At 43.3% G+C, this 23,082-nt stretch overlaps 1 protein-coding gene across 6 annotated transcripts in view; it reads left to right on the top strand.

Annotated features, from left to right (window-relative positions):
* Positions 1-23,082, top strand: part of SCLY (selenocysteine lyase) — a 26,438-nt gene extending 3,356 nt beyond the window's left edge. For 2 of the 6 annotated variants that reach the window (XM_089509498.1, XM_089509502.1), the window contains exons 2-13: positions 4,126-4,222; positions 4,778-4,890; positions 6,762-6,862; positions 7,555-7,738; positions 9,462-9,589; positions 10,957-11,121; positions 14,140-14,246; positions 14,774-14,810; positions 15,916-15,999; positions 16,507-16,609; positions 18,387-18,462; positions 21,035-23,081. In XM_089509498.1, coding sequence (XP_089365624.1) covers positions 4,155-4,222; positions 4,778-4,890; positions 6,762-6,862; positions 7,555-7,738; positions 9,462-9,589; positions 10,957-11,121; positions 14,140-14,246; positions 14,774-14,810; positions 15,916-15,999; positions 16,507-16,609; positions 18,387-18,462; positions 21,035-21,197 — 1,329 coding nt within the window. In that variant the 5' untranslated portion in view covers positions 4,126-4,154 and the 3' untranslated portion in view covers positions 21,198-23,081. Of the gene's footprint in view, positions 1-3,968; positions 4,223-4,777; positions 4,891-6,761; positions 6,863-7,554; positions 7,739-9,461; positions 9,590-10,956; positions 11,122-14,139; positions 14,247-14,773; positions 14,811-15,915; positions 16,000-16,506; positions 16,610-18,386; positions 18,463-21,034 lie in introns of all 6 variants that reach the window. The other 4 variants (XM_089509503.1, XM_089509499.1, XM_089509504.1 and 1 more) reach the window with 4 other exon arrangements.

Raw genomic sequence — 23,082 nt, 5'->3', positions numbered from 1 at the left:
CCTAAATCCCGTGCAGAAATAGGATTAAAATCATGCAAAATCATCAGGGGCATTGAACATTAACGCAAAAATAACCCGCACAGAAAGTGGACAACATCAGCTGCTTTTGGGAGAATCCCGAAAGTAAAAAGTGGCCTATGTTGTCCGCTTTCTGTTTGGGTAAATACCAGCCACAGATTCTGGTGAAACATCAGGAATAAACTCTTCTAGAACATGGCCACATAGCTCAAAAAACCCTAAAAAACTATGGATGATGGATGGCCATGATCTCCTTCGACATCACATTTCTGATATTGTGATCAGGTGTCAGCTGATCAATCACAGACTTAACTCAATTTTTTTGGGCTACTATCACAAACAGTGCAATGTTTTAAGATACGTTGTTGTTCATCAGACAAAACATATGTATTCTGGGCTGGCTAACTTGTACACTTGCAAAGAATGTGACAACAAACATTTTCTAGGACAAATATACAGTAGGCAAACAATAGAGAATGCACTAAATCTAGATAGTGTGTGGCCATCTCTGAAAGTACGCAGTCTATTAGTTACAGGGAAGTGTACATACCTGTCCCCCAAGATGGCCAAATTGACGTTTGTTGAAATCTTAGTTCCAAAACACACTGCAGAAATAATCCAGTCTGAGACTGATTTAACTGCCCTGCCCGAGTGCTAGGGAATCCTGGGAAATGTAGTTGATTGTGGCACCAGACCTCTCTGACAGAGAAGGCTAAATGTCCCATAAAACTACTGTTCCCAGAATTCCGTACATTGAGACAGGACAGTTGAAATGGTCTCAAACTGGATTATTTCTGCAATATGTTTTGGACCTTAGTTCTGTAGCAGCCTCCTTCAAAATGGTTTCAAGAAAGAGCACATATGACAGGGTGGGATGGCTAGCTGAAGTAATTTTGCTAGTTTCATCACAATTTTCAGACTATTCCCACTTGGCAGATAAAACGGATTATATTGGTGCGATTCTGATTTGGATTATGTTCTGAGTCTAATTCGAATTTTTTCCATCGTTTCCATTACGAAAAGGGGCAAATTACCTCAATTTATTTAGACCCCGTTTTTGTTCCCATTTATTTTAAATCGCTGTAGTTTAAAGCGGATTAATTTGCTCCCTATTCCCATTTGTGTCTCCAAGCTGTCAATCAAGTGCGTAGGCTTCAGATATCACAAGTGCCATCACCTGATTCAAAACACTTTGACACGGTCCCTGTTCCCATTTCTGTTTCTTTGTTGTTGTTGTTGTTGTTGTTTGGGGAGCCAGTGAAAATCGGCTGCAAAGACTTTTCTGTGTCTCCCCAGATTCCCTTTGGGAAAGAGAGAAGAGAAGGCTCGATCCTCCCCTCAGATCCCTGGACGTCCAGGCTCTCCTGTGCCTCCCCAGATTCCCTTTGGGAAAGAGAGAAGAGAAGGCTCGATCCCCCCCTCAGATCCCTGGGCGTCCAGGCTCTCCTGTGTCTCCCCAGATTCCCTATGGGAAAGAGAGAAGAGAAGGCTCGATCCCCCCCTCAGATCCCTGGACGTCCAGGCTCTCCTGTGTCTCCCCAGATTCCCTATGGGAAAGAGAGAAGAGAAGGCTCGATCCCCCCCTCAGATCCCTGGGCGTCCAGGCTCTCCTGTGCCTCCCCAGATTCCCTTTGGGAAAGAGAGAAGAGAAGGCTCGATCCCCCCCTCAGATCCCTGGGCGTCCAGGCTCTCCTGTGTCTCCCCAGATTCCCTATGGGAAAGAGAGAAGAGAAGGCTCGATCCCCCCCTCAGATCCCTGGGCGTCCAGGCTCTCCTGTGCCTCCCCAGATTCCCTTTGGGAAAGAGAGAAGAGAAGGCTCGATCCCCCCCTCAGATCCCTGGGCGTCCAGGCTCTCCTGTGCCTCCCCAGATTCCCTATGGGAAAGAGAGAAGAGAAGGCTCGATCCCCCCCTCAGATCCCTGGGCGTCCAGGCTCTCCTGTGCCTCCCCAGATTCCCTTTGGGAAAGAGAGAAGAGAAGGCTCGATCCCCCCCTCAGATCCCTGGGCGTCCAGGCTCTCCTGTGTCTCCCCAGATTCCCTATGGGAAAGAGAGAAGAGAAGGCTCGATCCCCCCCTCAGATCCCTGGGCGTCCAGGCTCTCCTGTGCCTCCCCAGATTCCCTTTGGGAAAGAGAGAAGAGAAGGCTCGATCCCCCCCTCAGATCCCTGGACGTCCAGGCTCTCCTGTGCCTCCCCAGATTCCCTTTGGGAAAGAGAGAAGAGAAGGCTCGATCCCCCCCTCAGATCCCTGGACGTCCAGGCTCTCCTGTGCCTCCCCAGATTCCCTATGGGAAAGAGAGAAGAGAAGGCTCGATCCCCCCCTCAGATCCCTGGGCGTCCAGGCTCTCCTGTGCCTCCCCAGATTCCCTTTGGGAAAGAGAGAAGAGAAGGCTCGATCCCCCCCTCAGATCCCTGGGCGTCCAGGCTCTCCTGTGCCTCCCCAGATTCCCTTTGGGAAAGAGAGAAGAGAAGGCTCGATCCCCCCCTCAGATCCCTGGGCGTCCAGGCTCTCCTGTGTCTCCCCAGATTCCCTTTGGGAAAGAGAGAACAGAAGGCTCGATTCCCCCCCTCAGATCCCTGGGCGTCCAGGCTCTCCTGTGTCTCCCCAGATTCCCTTTGGGAAAGAGAGAAGAGAAGGCTCGATCCCCCCCTCAGATCCCTGGGCGTCCAGGCTCTCCTGTGTCTCCCCAGATTCCCTTTGGGAAAGAGAGAAGAGAAGGCTCGATCCCCCCCTCAGATCCCTGGGCGTCCAGGCTCTCCTGTGTCTCCCCAGATTCCCTATGGGAAAGAGAGAAGAGAAGGCTCGATCCCCCCCTCAGATCCCTGGGCGTCCAGGCTCTCCTGTGCCTCCCCAGATTCCCTTTGGGAAAGAGAGAAGAGAAGGCTCGATCCCCCCCTCAGATCCCTGGGCGTCCAGGCTCTCCTGTGCCTCCCCAGATTCCCTTTGGGAAAGAGAGAAGAGAAGGCTCGATCCCCCCCTCAGATCCCTGGACGTCCAGGCTCTCCTGTGTCTCCCCAGATTCCCTATGGGAAAGAGAGAACAGAAGGCTCGATCCCCCCCTCAGATCCCTGGGCGTCCAGGCTCTCCTGTGTCTCCACAGATTCCCTTTGGGAAAGAGAGAAGAGAAGGCTCGATCCCCCCCTCAGATTCCTAGACGTCCAGGCTCTCCTGTGTCTTCCCATAGTTCCTCTGGGAAAGAGAGAAGGAGCCTCCATTCCCCCAAATCCCTTTGTCTCCCCTATTGTTCCCTGGGCTGTCTGGGGGCAATCAAGCAGGCATATATTGCAAAGCCCATCTGCTGCTCAGGCGCTCAGGCAGAGGCAAAAAAAAGAAAAAAAGAAAAAATAATAGTTAAAAATGGTGTTCAATGGCTCTCCTCACACATCAGTCTATGAATGAGGAGCAAAGGGAAGGTTGCAATCCACTGGGGGAAAGGCTATGCGAATGGAAGAAAATGGCGCTTGCGATGCAGAAAGAGAACAAAGAGGGTGACACCCCCAGGGCAGCCCCTTGAGCGCTGCTCCTCCCATCTCCAGGCCCGAATCAGACACCTTTTCGTTCCCATTCATTTGCCCTAAATCAGACTCTAGAGGCACAGGAAAATTCGCTTAAAAACCACTATTTTTAAAAATCGGTTTATTGACCTAAAATTAGGATTTTTCAGGATAATTCGATTCAGATTTGAATCTCAATGGAAACGATATCGGAGCAATGTGGGTCGAATGCGCACTCTAATGGAAACGATGCACCCATGATGCGCGTCCTGATCTGTGTTATAGGCCAGTGGGAATGGGGTCTTTGCCTTTAGCTAGAGCTGATTTGCCATGCATCTCTTCCCTCCCTTTACAGCATTACCTGTAGTATATCTATTCTCCAATACTGCTTCCCAAGTTCTGAGAAATTCAAAGTTTATTATTTAATTGTGAGAATTATTTATTTATTTTTGCAGAGTCTTCCTGCTAATCTGTTGCAATGAAAACCTGGGAGAGGCAGGATTGTAAATTTTATTTGCAATAAGCTTTCATGGACCTTCCCTTGCACTTCATCGGATTTTTTTTAACTAAACAGATTATTTAACTGTACACACTCTTTTTCCCCTGACGGAGGTAACGATATTCCAAGGAAGACGGTACTAATGAACAAAGGATGGGAGACCAATGTGAAAATCAGATGTACAGGGAAAGAGAACACGTCTTCGGCCAGGTTTGTAGCTTGTCTGGATTTCAGAGATGGGCTGTTAATTGATAATGCAAATGCTGAGGTTTTGCTATTTAATCTATGATTTACTCTGGAAGTAAATCCACTTGAACTCAGTGCAACTGTGTCTGAGTAAATGTGTGCAGGATTGTGTTGCAAAACTCCAGCAGCAAGTGCAAAAGCTGCAAGATTATATTAGTTATCTTTTAAAAACTTGATGGGATGGCATGGCTTTGAGGAAAACAATTTAGGAAATTAGCAAATCTATTGTGGCATATACTTTGATGGGAAACAGCCCATGTTATTTGGTTCGAGTGAATTTATCCATGTGAATTTATCCAACACATCATATTTTAAAGTTTGCAGGAAATAGTAATGTTCTGATTTCAGAGCTCTACTGTCTTTTCTCTGAAAGATGTTCTCTGTGGCAATGATGGCTTCAGCAAAGGAAACTCTTTCCATAACCAAATTATCACAGACTTTGGCTGAGAAAAGAATTAGGAATGGATGTGTTTTCTTGCTAATTCTGTTGCAACAGTTCTTCCATTTTGTTTCTTGCAGGAAGATATACATGGATTATAATGCAACTACTCCTCTAGCCCCAGAAGTGATTGAGACAGTTACAGAAGCTATGCATGAAGCTTGGGGCAATCCTAGCAGCTCTTACACAGCAGGTCAGAATATGGATGTGAGAGTGTTTCCTTGGGATATAATTGCATCTGCTGTAGAAACACAGTCCTGATCTCAAGTAGCTTGCTGGCAGTGAGAGTCAAAGGCTCAACTTTTTTTAGTGGTGAATGTACAGTAGATAAGGAGTGAGGCATGTGATAGAAGAGAATTATGTTCCCTTGAAGGGGAATTGGTGTGTAGTGGGAGAAACTGGCTTTTTTCTGTTCTAAAAAAGTAGTAGATTTATGGGGAAAATTTTCTATTTCCCCCCACCCTATTTTCTGTTGCATTTGTGAATACCCTGAGTGACATCATCATCTAGTGCAGAACATTTAAACTTTTGGGGCCCGAAATTGATAAAGCCCCCTTGCCCAAATCCCCCCAACTCCCCCAGCTGTTTTAGATTGTGTGCAGAATGATTATTTTCCAAGCTGGAACTGCCTGCAGTAAGGCGGGTTACAGACCACCGAAATGCGACGGTCTGCTGCCGCAGCCGGTTGCTGTGTCCGGGAACCGCAGCAGCCAAACGGCGCGGTTCCCGGACACAGCAAAGAAGGAGCGTGAAAATTGTGCTCCTTCTTGCTCCCCGGAAGAGACACCGCGAGGCGCTAGTCGCGCACTCGCGGCGTCACTTCCGGGGCGCGACACACGGACACAGAGCGTCCGCTACGTCAATATGGCAGCGGCCGTGTAGAACGGCCGCTGCCATTTGTCATGGACTCTGTCCGTGATAGGGTAAGGGGCGTCTGGAAGAGACGCCCCTTTTTCAAAATGGGACGTCCTAAGGACGTCCCTTATGGCGGTGTGTAACGCGCCTTTGTTTTTTTTTGGGGGGGGAGGCTCCTTCCAGGATTGAAGTGTGGGCTTTCTTTTAAAGCTATGCCATCCCAAAGCTTTTATAGCAAAAGTGGGCAAAGGATCTCCCATAGGACATTTCTGGAGACCCCACCTAGCCTCCCAGTTGGCAAAAGTGCCCCCAAATGCTCTCCAATGGGCATGGTGGCTACTTCACTATGTTTTTGGCTCCTTGGGCTATTTTAGACCCAAGAGAGGTTTCTTTCTTTCTTTTTTTTTTTTACAAAAGCAAATGATCCAGAAATGAAGGGTGGGTGATTTTGAGGCAATTTTTAAAATTTCTTCTGTGGATGTACTAGTGGGAGGTGCAATCCTCCAAGGGCTTTTGGGGGACAATGTGGCTTCCTAATTCCCAGTACAGTCATCCCTCCATATTTGTGGCTTTGATATTTGTGGATTTGATTATTCATGGATTTCATTAATATGTTCTCTCTAGGACTGTCTAGGTCCTCCAGTGCAACTCTGTGGTCAACTTTAACTAAAAGTTGCACTGAAAGACCATTTGTAGCTGCTCCAGTGACATTCTATGGTCAGTGTATGTTGGCCATTGACCACAGAGTTGCATTGGAGGACCTAGAGATTCCTAGAGAGGTATCCTTCAGGTAAAAACAGTGTTTTTGTTATTTGCGGTTTTCCCATATTCATGGGGGTCTTGTACTCCTAACCCTAGCGAATATGGAGGGACAACTGTAGTTCCTTGTCTCTGCTTTAAAAGTCATGAGGTGCTTTTTCATTTAAAAAAAATCCTTTTGGGGATGGGGAGAAGGCGTAACCCCTAGTCCGGGCAGTTGTGCCTGTCGTCTCCAACCTCCAGGCCTTGCCTGTCCTTGGATTAGATAAAGTTTGGAACAGGTACTACACTGGAGGGAGCATTGGCTGGATCCAACAAGGCATTTGATCTGTATCCAATATAACACCCTTTTTGAAAAGGTTCTTCTTGCATTTAATACATTGTACATTGGCTTTGGACCTCCTCTCTTACCTTGATAATAAGGCCATCTGTTGTTCCTTGGTACTACAGGTCGCAGGGCTAAAGAGATCATAAATGATGCTCGTGAAAGCCTGGCTAAAATGGTAGGAGGTCGGCCTCAGGACATCATCTTCACTTCTGGAGGAACTGAGGTGAGATACGGGGTGCTCGTACCATTTGCTCTGTTCTGACTAGAGGAAAGCAGACAATGACAAGCTTAGTTGGCTTTCTGTCAGTGCTGACTGACTGGATGTAACAGTGACTCCTCTCCTTGTTTATTGGTGTGAGGGAAGTGTCAGCAAATACCAGTGAATCAGATTTTTAAAATTGTCTGTCTGACTTCTGAAGAATGAATCTATTTTTTATTTAAAACATCCAGAAGAGCAATTCTTTCAATGCCATTATCTTATGTTGAGGTAGTAGCTACAAAAGAGAGCCAGCGTTGTTTAGTGGTTTGAGTGTTGGACTACAACTCTGGAGATCATGGTTCAATTCAGCCATGAAAACCCACTGAGTGACGTTAGGGAAGTCACACACACTCAGCCCCAGAAAACTCCATGATAGGTTCACCTTGGGGTTGCCATATGTTGGAAAGAACTTGAAGGCAACAACAACACCATATAGTTATAGATCAGTCCTCTATTCTGGAGGACTCTATTCTTCTTGGGTTAAACACGATTCTCTCAGTGGGCAAAGTGCTAGCCCAGTGTATTGCAGTTAGAAATTTAGAGCCACCTTCTCCTATGGATTGCAATATGAAAACAAGGTTTTCATGCACTTCAGTATCTAATAGATGATGATAATGGAAACTGCATTCACCTCTCTCTCTTGTTTTTTCTTGCAGGCAAACAATCTAGTGATCCATACTGCAGTGATGAATTTTAAGGAAAGCAACAAGGAAAGGCCTGTTGGGCCAGGTGAAGATCCAAAGAAGACTTCAGGGACACGTCCACATTTAATTACATCTTGCATTGAACATGACTCAGTCCGTCTCCCTGTTGAGCAACTAGTAAAGGAACACGAGGCTGGTAAGCACTGGACCACTTATAGGAAGGCTTGAGATGACTTACTTCTGTTTCACTTTTCTTTTACTGTTACTTTTAGTTTCTAAGTTCCTGGTTTTCTTTCTTGGTATACTGGACTGTTGTTTATGGGCTTCTTGTTATGAATGTCAGCTGGCTAAAGGTGGCTCAGTTACAGTTGCACTAAGATGTCCATGGATAGGGGCTTTAACTACAATTCCTTTCTTGGTGTCTTCTTCCTCTATTTTCATATTTTTCTCATCTTTCATGAATGTACAAATGCAGAAATCAGCACCAGCATTCATTATGTGGAGCATATGAATATATGGGCTCATCTCAGCCTTAGGAGAAATGCATGCAGATTTAACCTCTGGTATTTCCAGTTGTTCAGGATCATGAGAGTAGGAAATTCAGAGCTCTAACTTCTGGCTTTAGCAAAATAAAAGACACTAAATAGAACCCATCTTCTCCACTCCTTTCCACCCCACCTCACCCCACCCTCTTTGGTTTCACCTTTTTTCCAGGCACTCATCTGAGTGCCAGGGAAATAGTTATTGAGCAGCTTCCTTCACTTTTTATCCAAACTTGGAATAGTTCTTTTTTGGGGGGCTACAATTCCCAGAATCTCTTGGAAGTTATATCTCTGAAAGTAGCTTTGGGCTCTGCCGTTTTAAAATATTCTTTTTAAGCCACTTCCTCCCAAGTTCCATCGTGACAAGTGTATTTTGCAGGACTAAGCAGATTACTACATGTGGCTTTTAAACTGTGACCTGTGTTGCTGCATTCTTTTTCATTGATAGGGAAAACCCATCAATGACCTTGCAATTGCACAAGCCAGGTGCGAATGTCACTGCCAGGGCAGTTGCGAGATTGGGAGTGATATGATGTCGTCCCCTACTTTATGATATGATATAATAGCCCTGTTTAAATGTTTGAAGGGATGTCATATTGAGGAGGGAGCAAGCTTGTTTTCTGCTGCCCCAGAGAACAGTGGATGCAAGCTACAGGAAAAGAGATTCCACCTCGACATTAGGAGGAACTTCTTGACAGTAAGGGCGGTTTGACAGTGGAACACACTCCCTCAGAGTGTAGTGGAATCTCCTTCCTTGGAAGTCTTTAAACAGAGGCTGGATGGCCATCTGTTGGGGATGCTCTGATTGAGAGTTCTTGCATGGCAGGGGTCGGACTGGATGGTCCTTGTGGTCTGTTCCAACTCTACAATTCTATGATTCTACCGTGTCCCCTCCCCTCCCCATCACCGTGTCCCCTCCTCATCCAAGCAGCCTGATTCCCTTTTATTTTTTTCTATTTCTTTTCTTTAAAAAGAAAAACTTAACTTGCAGTAGCAGAACTCCAGAACTACATGAAAAAAGTGAGGAAAAAAAACCCTGACAGGCATGCGGTGTAGAGCATTTGGCAAGGAGGCAGGATTAAGGGAGAGTCAAGAAGAGAGTGGGATGGGAGCAGTAGCCCCAGTCATGTAACTGAGTAGACGTTCAGTAATAGCTGCTCTTAAAATGATATGTTTGCATTTTTAAAAATGTGACATGATTGCTGCAAAAGCAGAGGTAATGTCCTCAGGCACCTCTGTCTCTTTCCCAACAATAGATGTGGTACTTCTCTGGCGTAGTTCAAGTCTATTTCTTAGAATACAGTAAGCTTGATAAATACATTTAGCTATAGGATTAAATACTGGTAGTACATTTTTCTTTTATATCCCAATTTGTAGAAGCCACTTTTGTCCCAGTGTCTAAAGCAACTGGACAAGTGGAAGTGGATGATGTAGTTGCTGCTATCCGTCCAAATACATGCTTGGTTTCCATAATGCTGGCCAATAATGAGACTGGGATTATCATGGTGAGTATGTATTATTAGTTCTTATTGTTTCTATGTTTAATGTAAGAGTTAAAATGCATAATTTGCATGAATTTCTCTGGCGAACAGTGAGAAGTGGTTGCTCCCCTCCAGATTTCCCATACCAGCAGTACTTGTTGTTGTGTGCCTTCCAAGTCATTTCCGACTTGTGCCAACCCTAAAGCAATCCTGTCATGGGGTTTTCTTGGCAAGATTTGTTCAGAAGAGGTTTGCCATTGCCTTCTATGGAGGCTGAGAGCATGTGACTTACCCAAGATCACCCAGTGGATTTCATGGCTGAGCTGGGGATTGAACCCTGGTCTCCAGAGTTGTAGTCTTAACACTCAAACTATTATGCTACCCTAGCTCTCTAATCATAGTATACTTATGGTAATAGACACATTGTAGTTGTTGTGCGCTGTCAGATTGTTTCCAACATCTAGAAACCCTAAGGTGGCTCTACCATGGAGTTTTCTTGGTAAGGTTTGTTCAGAGGGGGCTTACCTGTGCTTCTGACAATTAATGTATGTACTCCCCTAATACTGATTGCCACTTCATTCTATAAACAAGTTTTTCTGAACTTGCCTTGATTCTCTCTCAGTTAAGGTTATGTGCTCTCAAAGATAAATTAGAGGGGTTTTCTGAAGGCTGGCTGATCTTTATTTATTTGTTTCCATTTTTTTTTCATATTGTACATCTTACCTTCTTGTATTCCCATATCCTGCAATGGACATTATTTTATTAGTCTTTATTAGTCTTTTAAAGGTTGAAAATGTAGGCAAAATAATCAGAAACAAGGCGTAGAAATACAAAGCAAGAACTAAATAAAATTTCTGGATTTTACAATTACCTCAAGTATTATTTGAGAAGCAGACAAAAGTTGTAATAGATGAAGACAGGGTGGTGTTGATCACAGTGGGTAATAATAATAATAATAAGTTTTATTTATAGACCGCTATTCCGCAATGATCATAGCGGTGTACAGTAAAAATTGCAATACAATACAAAAAATTGCAAGGCCTCTCTCCCCCTCAAGATGGTGGTTGGGAGGAGGGCTCTTAGTCTTTCCAGGCCAGGCCTCGTCTCTCCCCCTCAAGATGGTGGTCGGGTACATCTACTATTACCAATATATTTATATTCTGTTACTGCAACTAGCTTCATAACTCCTTGACTAAAAGGACCCAGAGCAGCTTACAGCTTTCTAAGAAAAACATGCAACTAGCATCAATAAAAACTACAACTACAGCAAGTGGCTTTCCAGTGAAGTAATTCCACAGAGACCTTATGTGCCAGGCAGCTGGAAGAGACAAATACTGTTCTGGTAGAGATGAGACATCCTGACCTCTGGCAGTCTTCTTTTCCCCCCCCAGCCTGTCTCAGAACTCAGTCAGCAAATTCAAGCTGTCAATCGGAAGAGAATGACATCTGGTTTGCCACGGATCTTGGTGCATACAGATGCAGCACAGATGATTGGGAAAGGTCAAGTGGATGTGCAGGATCTGGGAGTGGATTACCTCACTATTGTGGGGCACAAGGTATGGCTCTTTGGTTATTGTACTCAGTAAGAAATGTCCATGGATGTGGTCACTTGAAAATGCTGCGATTCCAGTTCCTACTGAGAAACATAGTAATGCTGTCAACTGCTTGACAGTGCTTTTCCTTTCCTTTCCCATCCTTGTAATAAACTTGCAGAGGTACCGTATAAACTCAACTATAAGTTGACCTTATGTATAACTCAAGGGCAGGTTTTGGGGCCAACATTATGGATTTTCATATGACCTGTGGGTAAGTCAAGGGTAAAATTTAGGAACATGTAACAAAGAATGTAAAGTGTGAAGCAAAGGAAAACAGTGCCAAAGTACAAAGTTCCTGCAGGCATAACTGTTCACGCCCACCATAAAGGCTGGATGGATGAGAGAGTCGAGGGGAGGTCAGTGATTCCAGAACAGATTACACATTTGTCTTTCACCAGGGTGTGTGTGTGTGTTCATTTTTATGATTTAAAGAACAGTACTTATATGGACTCGTGGATAAGTTGGCTCAGGTTTTTTGCGTAAATTTTTTGATCAAAGTTATAGATTTATACATGAGTATATACAGTATATAGAACAAATAGAGTTTGTATTGGAGTTTATTTTCATCTTGATTTCCTGCAGTACTGAAATTTGCACAGCAAACCCAAATTAACGCTCATTCTTTTGGCACCTTGAAGGCACATGAACACACTTTTGGGTAAAGTGTGACTTCAAGGACTTCTCCACTAGATGGCACTGTAAGAACAATGTTTAGGAAAATTGTCAGCTTTTTGCATCTTGTGCAGGAAGCTGCCAATGAATACCAAGTACTGTAAGCTCTATTTCTGAAGAAGGAACTGGCAAAACTACCTCTGAATATTCCTTGCTTAAGAAAACCATATGGAGTTTATCACACTGGGAAAATTGGAAGTTTAAAAGTGTCAGAACCCACAGTTATCCAGTGTGTTAGGCACAATTGCACAAATGGTTTTCATTCATACAATGTTGCGCACAAACAGCTTAGAATCTGACAAGAAAGTGACATGAACCAGGAAATAAGCATTTTGGGGAAAATATCGGAAATTCATTTCCATTTCATTCACAAATTCGCTTTTTTGCGCAATTGCTGTAGTGTGAAAGCTACTTGTGGTTTATTCATGGGATTCTCCCTGTTTTTGTGTTTGTTGCCAGATTTCCCATGGTTCTTTGGGGTGGGTTTCCTTCCAGTGCCACAAAATAGGTAAAATAATGCTTGTCTGAGTCCCGGCACACTCCTCTGTGTGTGTGTGTGTGTGTCTCCTGCTTCAGCTGCAGCGATCCCCAAACTGTCCCCTTTAAAGGATTTTGGACTTCAGCTTCCAAAATCCCAGGCTGAGGCTTCTGGGAGCTGAAGTCCAAAATCCTTTAAAGGGGACAGTTTGGGGATCACGGCAGCCTTCACTCCGAGCCAGAGCTCTTAAAGAAACAGCTACTGAGGCAAAGGCAGAGACAGAGAAAGCGAGACAGAGAAAAGGCTGAGTTTCCCCTCACTCTTTCCTGTGTCTGTCTGTCTCTCTCCTGCTTCAGTCTTCTCCCATAGCCAGGGCTCTTAAAGGAACAGCTGATGAGGGAAGCCAGGGACACACACACACACACACAGATTCGTCACAGTCTACATGTGAAAATTGTTTTCACATTTGATTGCTTTTTCAGAATGCACACACTTTATCATTATCGGGATGGAGGTACATTTGGTCCCGTCATGTGAAAACCATTTGCTCACTTGTGAGTTAATAACAGGTTCTTGCCATTTTAAACTTCCAATTTTTCCCTGTGTGATAGAAATTCATGGAATCACCATAAGTCTGCAGGCAACTTGAAGGCACATGCACACAGGAGAGCATAGGCAAGTCACATTTTCTTAGCGTAAAAGGGAGGCAAAAGCAAATCCCCTCTGAACAAGTCTTCCCAAGAAAAGCCTGTGATAGGGTCACATTGAGATCACCTTAACAACTTGAAGCTATGCAACAGTGAGAACAACAACAACAAGAAGAATGTGGCCTGGCCATTCTATCCTTTCTACTCAGAGGTCATCTAGTGGTCCAGGCACTGGAGTGTTCTCTACTCTGCCCTCAAAGAGGGAATCACTTTTAAAATAAAAACAAAAACAAAAACAAAAATAAACCTCGGCTTCTATCTGCTTTCATTACAATATTCAATTACAGCTTTCCATTATTTTTTGGCAGCAGCTACACAAGGATTCAAGTTAATCTCGATATGTAATTAGTTTAATAATTTTGGGTAGCTAGAAGACAACAGGTAGAGAAAAGAGAGGTCTGTCTTTTGTTATGTGTGAAGTAGTTTAAACAGAGCGTAGCCTGGCAATATCCCTACTATCTGACTATTAACTACCATGGTTTCCTTCCATTTCTGTACTCCTACTGAGCCCTAAATACCCTAAAGGCACTAGATCCCCTATGATCTTGGAAGCTAAGCAGGATCAGCTGTGGTTAGTACTTGGATGGGTGGCCACCAGTGAATACCAGGTGCTATAGGCTCTATTTCAGAGGAAGGAACTAGCAAAACCACCTCTGAGAATTCCTTGTCTAAGAAAACCTTATGAAAATCATGAGGTCACCTAAGTCGACAGGCAATTTGAAGGCATATGCACCAAGCGCTATTTAATGACTCATGCCACTTTTGTTTGGTTGATGAACTTTCATTTCCTGCTGGATTCATTTCCTAATTCATGTGTGGAATACCAAATTAGGATAATAGATTTCCAAGGGACCTAGGAGGTCATCTACATCCACCCTGTTCTCACTGTAGAAGCTGTGATGCCACATGCAACCATAGTATCACTGACAGATGACTGTCAAGCCTTGACTTAAATGCTTCAGTCAATAGAAAGCCCAATAATTCCAGAGGCAGTGTGCTCTACTTTCATATAGCTCTTTGTATTAGGGAATTTTTCCAAATGCTTAGACAAAAATCCACTTCCCTGCAGTTTCCATTCATTGCTTAAAATGGCTGCTTCAACTTTGTCCTTTATCTTTACAGTTTTATGCCCCACGTATTGGAGCACTGTATGTCCGAGGGCCTGGTGTCACCACTCCTCTCCATCCCATGCTCTTTGGAGGTGGGCAAGAACGGAACTTCCGCCCTGGGTAAGATACTGAAAGCATGACTGGGTGAGAAATCAATCTGCTAAGAGACCTGTTAAACAGAAAGCCATGCTGGGTTCATGCATGCAAGCAGTCATAGTCCCCCATTTTAAATTGCTGTGCAGGCAAAGAGAAACACCAAAATGAGAAAAGTGATATTCTTCTGCAGATGTCAATCTCAGAGGAAAGTAACTGAAAAGCTAGGCTTTTGAAAAATCTTTTCTTTTTCTGTTTAATTTCCAAATTGACCTTTTAATGGAAAACAGAATTTAGCTGCTGGAAAATATGATATAGTTTCCAGGTCATTATATCCAGTATCACATAGTAAATAGCAGGTGGAGAGAAGGTATTATTTCAAGTCAATGCGTTCTGTTTTGTAGCCAGTAGCAAAGATCTTTGCTTAAGATCATACTTTCCCCACTGACTCTCCAACTTCATTGCTAGTTATCCAAAGAGTTGGAACTGCAGTACTTATTGAGCTTGTATTGTACTGCTGGGATAAATACACGCTCTACAATTCTCTATTCTAGGACTGAAAACACACCAATGATTGCTGGCCTTGGCAAGGTAAGCATAGAAGCAGTGAAGACTCAATAATACAAGTGAGGATGGATCATATATGCCATCTTATTGTACCCTTTACCTGATTTATTACAGTATATTCCTTAAATACAAAACATATAAGGGCCTATCTAGAAAGAGAAAAAATATATCTTCTGGAAGTATTGAGATTTTCCAATTCTTTTTATTTTGGTTTTACTTGCATATTCTGCAGTTTGCATCCTAACCCTTTCTAGAAATATCCTGGGTTTCCCTCACTCCTCTCTTCCTTGTGTTCTTTGCCCTTCTTCTGCCACTAATAGTGTCACATCATAGACTCAGTCAGTGTTTCAAAAATTGATTTTTAGCCATTTCCACAGAATCTTTTTTATTGTTATCCAGGAGTTGTAGGCAAATTTGGGTCAAATTTGGTGTGAATGAATCCCATGCCATCCCAAGCCTTCCATATATAACAAAGCAACAAAAAAAAGCTGTAAATGGAATGAAATTGAAACTAGAAGTAGTGTCATGTTTCTTCTGGTCACATCAGGCATGTCAGTGAAACCTATGGGGGGGGGGAGGGTTTGCAGGTCAAAATCTTCCCCTCCCATGCCTCCAACTGTTGTCCAACCTTGCTTTAGCTAACTGGAGCCCCATTCTCACTCGCCCATTTGCTCTGGATAGAACTGGGTAGATCCGGTTACCCCCATATCGAATCAGCCCAGTTAAAAGTGCCCACTACCCTTTACCTTGATCGGGGCAATTTGCTCCTCTGAAGTTCACATTTGCAGTACCACTTTTAAATGGAGCCTCCTTTGTTGTCAATCACAATGGATGGCCCATGGAGTGAGGCCTCTTGGGGGGTGCTGTGGAGGGAGGGTTCTTAACGTGAAATTATGCCCTGTAGATTTCCTGCAATGCTTGGCAAATCCTCCTCAGGACGAAAGAAACACCTTCTTAGGAGGTTCAACTGACAGTGTTTTCTTACCCGTCTTCTCAGCATCATGTCTCATTTCTGGGTTTATTGTCATCTAACTGGACTGGAGCATTCTAGAGAATCATGATTTAGTTCTCAAGACTATAGTTGTATCTAAAATGTGAAATGTCTAGTTTTTATTGTTGTGTTTTTTAGGCAGCAGAACTGGTGAATAAGCACTGTGAAGCTTATGAAGCTCACATGAGGAAAGTTCGGGACTACCTGGAGGATAGGCTAGAAGTAGGTTCACTTGCCTGTCTTTTTTCTAAATGGGTCTGTGACTTTAGCATAAGGGGTGGAAATGGTTTCAGGAGTGCTGCCTTGGGAAAGCTACATTCCACTGTGCCCAAAACACATGCTGGAGTCAGAAAGGAGGAAGTGATGCAGTTCAGTTCAGATTCAAGCCAGGAGGGAGGGCACAGGCAATATGAAAAGGCTTTCCAAGTGTTTTGGTCTTACCCACCATGGCCAGTAATAAGGGGTTGGGAGAGTCATACTTACAGTATATCTGAAGAGCCAGAGCTTCCCTAGCCGTTTAAGGCAATCTTCTCACACCTACCCCCAAGGTTTCAGTGTCATCCCAAGCTCCACTCTCAACCTTGTTATATTTTTATCCATATTTATTCATAGAATTGTAAGTTGCTTCTTTTGTACTGCCTTCATTTCTCAAACTGTTAGGCCCAGAGTGGACCAGTGGAGGCAACCATGAACTAATGTTTCTTGAAGATATTTACTTTCATATTCTAGGCTGAGTTTGAAGACCAAGGAGTCCATTTTAACTGTCGCCTGAAAGGTTCTAGGCGACTGTGCAACACCTGCAATTTTTCCATAGTGGGCTCAGGACTGCAAGGTAACCTATGTGATTCTAAACATGTGTCATTCCCATTGGAAAGCTAGAGAACATGTGGCCTTCCAGATACAGGTATACCTCAGGGGCTCGACAAAGCCACCTGTTTTCCCTCCAGAGGGAGCCTGTAGCAACCAAACCATCGGTTCTTTTTGGAGCGTGTGGGCACCACCATCAATGTGCCATTGCGCACTGTGTCGTGTCAGTGAGCAAGTGTGGTGCCCTCATGTGCGGACACAGCAGCGCACTTGCGTGATCAGGGCGGAGGCCACCATACGGACTAGGGTTTGGGAACGTGGGGTTGCTGTGCGCTCTGAAACCCTAGAATCAGCGCAGATACGCTCCTTCCCGCCTGTCTCGGGCCTCTGTTAACAAAGTAGATGTGTTCCTGCACATTATTTTTTTAATACAGAAATGATGGTACCAGTCAGAAATAACACAGGGAGAACAGGGATAGGTTCTTCTTAAACCATAAGAAAAGAAGAGCAGTTCAACATGTTTTAGCAAACTCTCTTCCCAAAACGAATGATATGCACATATGAAATGAAACAATGAAGTTATATAAGTCTTTTGTAAGCAAACAAAAACATTCAGAACCTTCTAGCAAGCACTTGAAAGCTTCTTGGATCTGGGGATGAGGGGTTTTTCTAAACCTTTCATCAGCCTACGCTTTTCTTATGATTTTCATTTTGGTGACCAAATGTGATTTTGTAACTTGCTGGGATAGCTTGTGGGGCAGGCTTATCTGCTTGAGCCTTTCCTCTGTTTTGCTATTCAACCATACTCACTAAGGGATTCTGGAGGCAGCTGCTGTTTACCTTGTCTGTTGTAGATAGGCACACACAGAAACAGCAAGGTTGTCTGGTACAGAAACACATTCTTCTCAGGCTTTATTGCATTATTTACTGTAGACACGCCACTATGTTTCTCCAACCTGCCTTGACCAAGACAAGAACAAGAAGGAAAAACGGGGGTGGGAGGGCTGATGAAGTGTAAAAAGGAGCTTCTTTGTCAGAGGCTTCATTAACTGATGTATTCCTATATTTTTAGATTCTAATTCCCCTTGGCTCAGATATTCGTGCAGAATCATGGGAATAGTTATACATAAACACCTGGATGGCCATGGATCCCATGGTTTTGCTACAGGGCTATTGTCAGTCTTGTTAAGGGATTTTACCAATCGTCTACTCAGTGACCAAAACAAAACCACATGCTGCATTGATCTTTAGACTGGTATTTCTGTCTGCCTTGGAAGAACTGTTACCTTAATAGCAAATAAATGTTGATGTATATCAATGTTTGTTCAATGACAATGGCTTTGTAGCTGCATAAAACAATCTGAAAAGTATGGAATAATGTAAGAAACAAAGGAAACACGTTTCATGCTTTAGCCTTTTAAAATCTGGGAATGAATTCCATTTTTTGGCAAGAGGGATTCTAACTGTGAAATGCCATACCCACATTTTGTCCTGAAATCTGACTTTACAATTCTAGCCCTGCCTTTGCAAACTATTTGGATCTTCCATATGACCATTGTGTATGCATTACAGCATTGACACTCTTTTAATTTACCATTTGCATTGTTGTTGTTGTTTATCAGTTTTATTGATAAGCCAGTCCTAGCAAAATTTGGGTCGGAAATTGATGTTTTTAAAAAATGGTGTCCAATCAGAGACTATCAGAGTGGAGGCTGAAAGGAGGGTCTGTGGGTTTCTCTATACCTAAGTCCATATAGCTTTCATGAAAATGAAAGGAAGCCTCTGTCTTCTCTTCTGTGTAGGTCGGCTGGTGTTGACTCACTGTAAGACTTTGCTTGCCAGTGTTGGAGCTGCATGCCACTCAGAGAATAGTGACAAGTAAGGAACTTTGTTTGGGCATCACCAAGGGCTCAGCCATGGACATACAGGATTCAGAAAGCGGGGGGGGGGGGGGGCTGCTGAGAGGGCTGAGTGTGCCCCTCACCTCACTGCCCTAGCACCATTCTACACACTGCAGCAGCGATGTTGGGGGAGTGCCCTTTTGGTCCCACCCTCTAAAAGCCCCAACCCTTCACCAGATGACACCCAGACAGGGACACTGCTGGTTGAAGGGGATGGTTCCACCTGATACAGAAAAGTGACAGGAAAGGTTATAAGAGTTTTGCAGATAATTAACCACCTATGGATAATTAGCAAGAAAATACTTAACAAAACTCTCAAAGAAATATTATCCATTTCCAAACAGAGTAAGCCTGCTCTAGGAATAAACTTCTGAAGTCACATTAAAACGGAGACCCCCACAAGCCACTATTATATCCTAGCCTAGTCATACATCTTGCCATCTCATGGACTGGCTACTCTTACCCCTTCACAGATCAGGTAGTAACTAAAGCATTGGTGTGCACTCTCTTTTTCTTCACTGTGGAGCGCCACTGGCCCTTTAAGAGCAGAATGTAGAAAGAGAGAATGAGCAGCATCTGTTTCCTCAAATGAAAAGAGCAACATTTAAGTGGATGGCTAGGAGGAGGAGGCTGCTGAGAGAGTGATCCTGTTGTAGACTGTTGCCAGCTTCTCAGGCACTGAGCCCACTGTGGAAGATAGTCAGACTGCTTTAATTTCATGAGATGATGAGTGTGTCTGTGTCCTAATGGAGAACATTTGCCTTGCATTTCTGTGTTTTATATACACATGCTCTTTTGGATCTTACTGGTGACATGAACTAGGTGATCATCTAAGTACTTGAGATTAGAATATCAGAAAGTGTTTTCTGCTCTGAATAGAGAAGGCAGTGGAGTGTGGCGTATCAGATATCTGAACAGCAACTTGCTCCCCTGCTGTTGTGTGTTGCATATTTCAGGTACCATAGAGAGCAGTGGAAACAGAGCACCTTGCATTGTATACAGTATCTTTATTTTGAAAATTTTCCCAGAATGCTCGGAGATCCAGTATTATGTCTGATGCTCACAGGATCGTTTCCAAAATGTCTCCAGATTGCTCAGCCACATAAATCTGGAGCCAAATCTGTGGGCAGGATGGGACTGGACTTCCCTGGAAATGTGGGCAATGGATGTCAGTGCTACTTTTCCATGTGCATGTACATGGGTTCATATTATGGAAGCAAAAATCCAACCAAGCAATTCACTCACTCACTCACTCACTCACTCACTCACTCACTCACTCATGTATTCTGTTTCTATACCACACATCTTCCAAGGAGCTCAGAACAGTGTAAATGATTCAGCCATCCCATTATAGCCTCACAGCCAGCCTGTGAGTAAAGTTAGGTTGAAAGCTAATGGTTAACCCAATATCACAAAGTAAGTTTTGTGATCGAGTGAGGACTTGCACAAATCACTCATTCAAAATCTGCTATTTTCCCTACCTCATCATGTTCATTTTCCTGTTTGTTCTCACAACAGCTATGAAGTATGTAATAGTTGGGTAGATCAGTCTATCCATTCTGTCTTGTTTCTATGTCAATGTTTGTTTTTAAAAAATGCAAATGCAAATATGCAATATGGACTTCATAATAAAATATACATTTCCACACATTTTATCCTGACATATGCCTTTTTGTGCATATTTCTGCTCATTTTGGTATGCTTTTGGTCATAACTTCTGAAGAGTCAGGGAGCCTGAAGGATAATGCCATCACAATGAACTAGTCCAGGGAGATCACTTAAAACTGTGTACAGAACAAAAGTCTTGAGCATCCTTAGTGGGAAGAAATAAGAAATGCACATGAGAGAACCCATAGGAGCCCTGGTGACACAGTGGTTAAATGCCTGTACTGCAGCCACTCACTCAAAAACCATAAGGTTGTGACTTCAGTACTATCCAGGGTTCAAGCTTGACTCAGGCTTGCATCCTTCCGAGGTTGCTAAAATGATTTACTTGTTGGGGGCAATTAGCTTGTTGGGGGCAATTAGCTTACAGTTGTAAACAGCTTAGACACTGCTAGTTCAGTATGAAGCGTTATATAAATGAAGCTGTTTGTTTGTTCGTTTAAAACTGATAAACCCTCCACCCAAACAAAAATAGGGAATTTGGTTTGCTCCCAAGCAGAATAGGCTGTGTCCCTTTTCAGAAGAAATTCCTTTTCAGAAGGAATACAAGCATATTTCTTTAGAGCCTGGAGCTTATGCTTGTGGGCATGTACTAAGAGAACAGACCTCACTAGCAATAGTAATACAAAGACATAAAGAATTCACCATAGTGTCTACTAAATCTTTGGACAGACAAACAACCACAAATAGACACACAGAGATACACAGAGGTTTTGAAGATGTGATCTGGAGCTAATTTTCACTGGAACTAATAAAACTTAAAAGTTGTTAGGACTGGAGTAGCTCTGCATAATTTTTGTTTTCCTTCTGTACATTTCTCAAACTCACCTCTGTGAAAATGTTTTACAGGTGTAAAGCTTATTTTCATTGTGTTTGTTCTCCAGGCCATCCTTTATCCTGCTTAACTGTGGCATTCCTTATGATGTGGCACAGAATGCCTTGCGCCTCAGTGTGGGGCGTGACACCAGCAAGGAGGATGTGGACCTGATTGTAGAAGATCTGAAACAGGCTGTGACTCTGCTACAAGGGAAAGATTTTACTTGCTAGAATCAGGAGGTGACTTTCCCCAGACCTACTCTCTCTGGCATCACCTAGGTTTGGGAGAATGAGGGAGAGTTACATCCCTATCAGTGCATGGCTGCTGGATTATTCCTAAACCATCACTTGTGATTCCCCAGCCCCTGAATACACCAGGCCATTTTTGTTATGGTTGTGGCAGCAGCACTTGCTTTGAGAAATAATTGCTCACTGAGTACAGTTCCGGAATGAAGGAGATTCCTTCTGTGTGTTTTAATATGGGATGGAGGATTCCAGCTGTGCTTGAATCTTTTAGGTGAGTTTGAATGGTTACATATAGGAACAGATGGATAAATTTCAAATTGGCATTTGCCTTACTACCTAGAAACACTATTTTGATGCCACCCTTCCCATTTATCTCTTGTCAGGAGTGAAACATTGTTGTTTTCCTCCCGCCCAAGTGGGGCATTTAGGGAACATGGAAATTGCCTTTTGCAACAGCAGACCTGTTTGCACAGTTGCCATGGTAGTGCATTGTGTTTAATGAAGAGCTTCAAACTAGGAGCAGAATATCTAATGCCCTGTCTCTTAGAATTAAAGAGCAGATTGTGCATGTGTGTAGCCTTCATTTCACATTGCTCTGTTTAGCGTGAACATTAAGGCTACATAGGCAATGAATAGCCAGTCATCTTTTGTTACAAAGAGGAAAGGCAAAATGACAAAGATAATTGGCAAGGCAAGCAGAGCTCAGATTCTCCCTCTGTTGGTTAACCCAGGGGCAGAGAAAATATGGCTCATGTGCTCCCAACATCCTTTTTATGTTCACTTGTTCCAAAGCCTTCGCTTGCAAAGTGTTTTTTTCTGGGAGGAAAAATGCCTCCATTAGACTGGCAGATTCAGTCTAAACACCCCAGCAATGAAAAATGAGCAAATACTAGCAGAAAAAATGCAGGAGAAACTAGAAGCAGATTTCTACTTATGTTTAGAACTTGTATTGGGCTATCAGCTCATTTTGTATGAGGAAACTCTGCTTTTGTATGAGGAAACTCTACTCCAAAGATGCTCATATATATGCACAGTGCTCTCTCCCCCTCTCTGTCTGTACACACACATCTCATAAAGATAGGACTTTTCTCATTTCCTTGGATAGGCTATGCTCAGATGGAAGGGTTCAAAATACCAAAAGGTTTCAGAGCATTTCTGAAAAGTAAAGATTCTTGCCAGGCATACTGTTTCCCAGCAGTTGATGCCAAATGGTTTAGAGGAACAAATATTTTAGAACTGGACTGGTTTTTTCTTTGTGTTTCTGGTGCTTCAGCAGATTTTTCATATCATTATCTGCTATCTGTGCAGTTTTTTGTTTGTATCCTTGAAAAGGAAGATTTTTTTTTTAAGGGATCATAGGAAAATTTCAAACTTGCTTCTATGGAGAATGGCCTGCTGGCACTAATGAATGGAAAATGATTGAGGAGGACTGCCCAGTATAGATAAGACAAGAGTGTGCTAATTAAACATGTAGGAGGTGTGGTGAAGGGATTCAAATAGGAATGTGATGAAAGTTCATTGCTATTCATTAAACATAAAGGATTTCTTATTTTCTTTATGCTCGGCTCAAATATTTACAGGCTCTGAAATTTTGTACTTGCTCAACTGAGATGTGAGAATCTGCAGATACTTCATTGGCAAAACAATAAAATAAAATTTTAAAATTCCTTAAGTAATAAAAGTAACACTGCTTCAGCCATTCATTGTGTGAGTCATTGTCAAGGCAATTTGAATTACCCCACTTGGCTGCAGGAGAGGGGAAGGAGAGGGAGAGGGAGGAGTTCAATTTTGAGATAAAGATAGCCCATACCTCTTTGTTAGAAACTGTGAAAGAGAAAGGCAGCTGAGTGTTTTATGACACCCTCCAGTC

The sequence above is a fragment of the Sceloporus occidentalis genome, unplaced genomic scaffold (assembly GCF_023333645.1).
Source record: "Sceloporus occidentalis isolate IW3139 unplaced genomic scaffold, rSceOcc1.0.p SCAF_2, whole genome shotgun sequence".
Classification (NCBI taxonomy): domain Eukaryota; kingdom Metazoa; phylum Chordata; class Lepidosauria; order Squamata; family Phrynosomatidae; genus Sceloporus; species Sceloporus occidentalis.
This window is presented reverse-complemented; position numbering and strand designations above follow the sequence as displayed.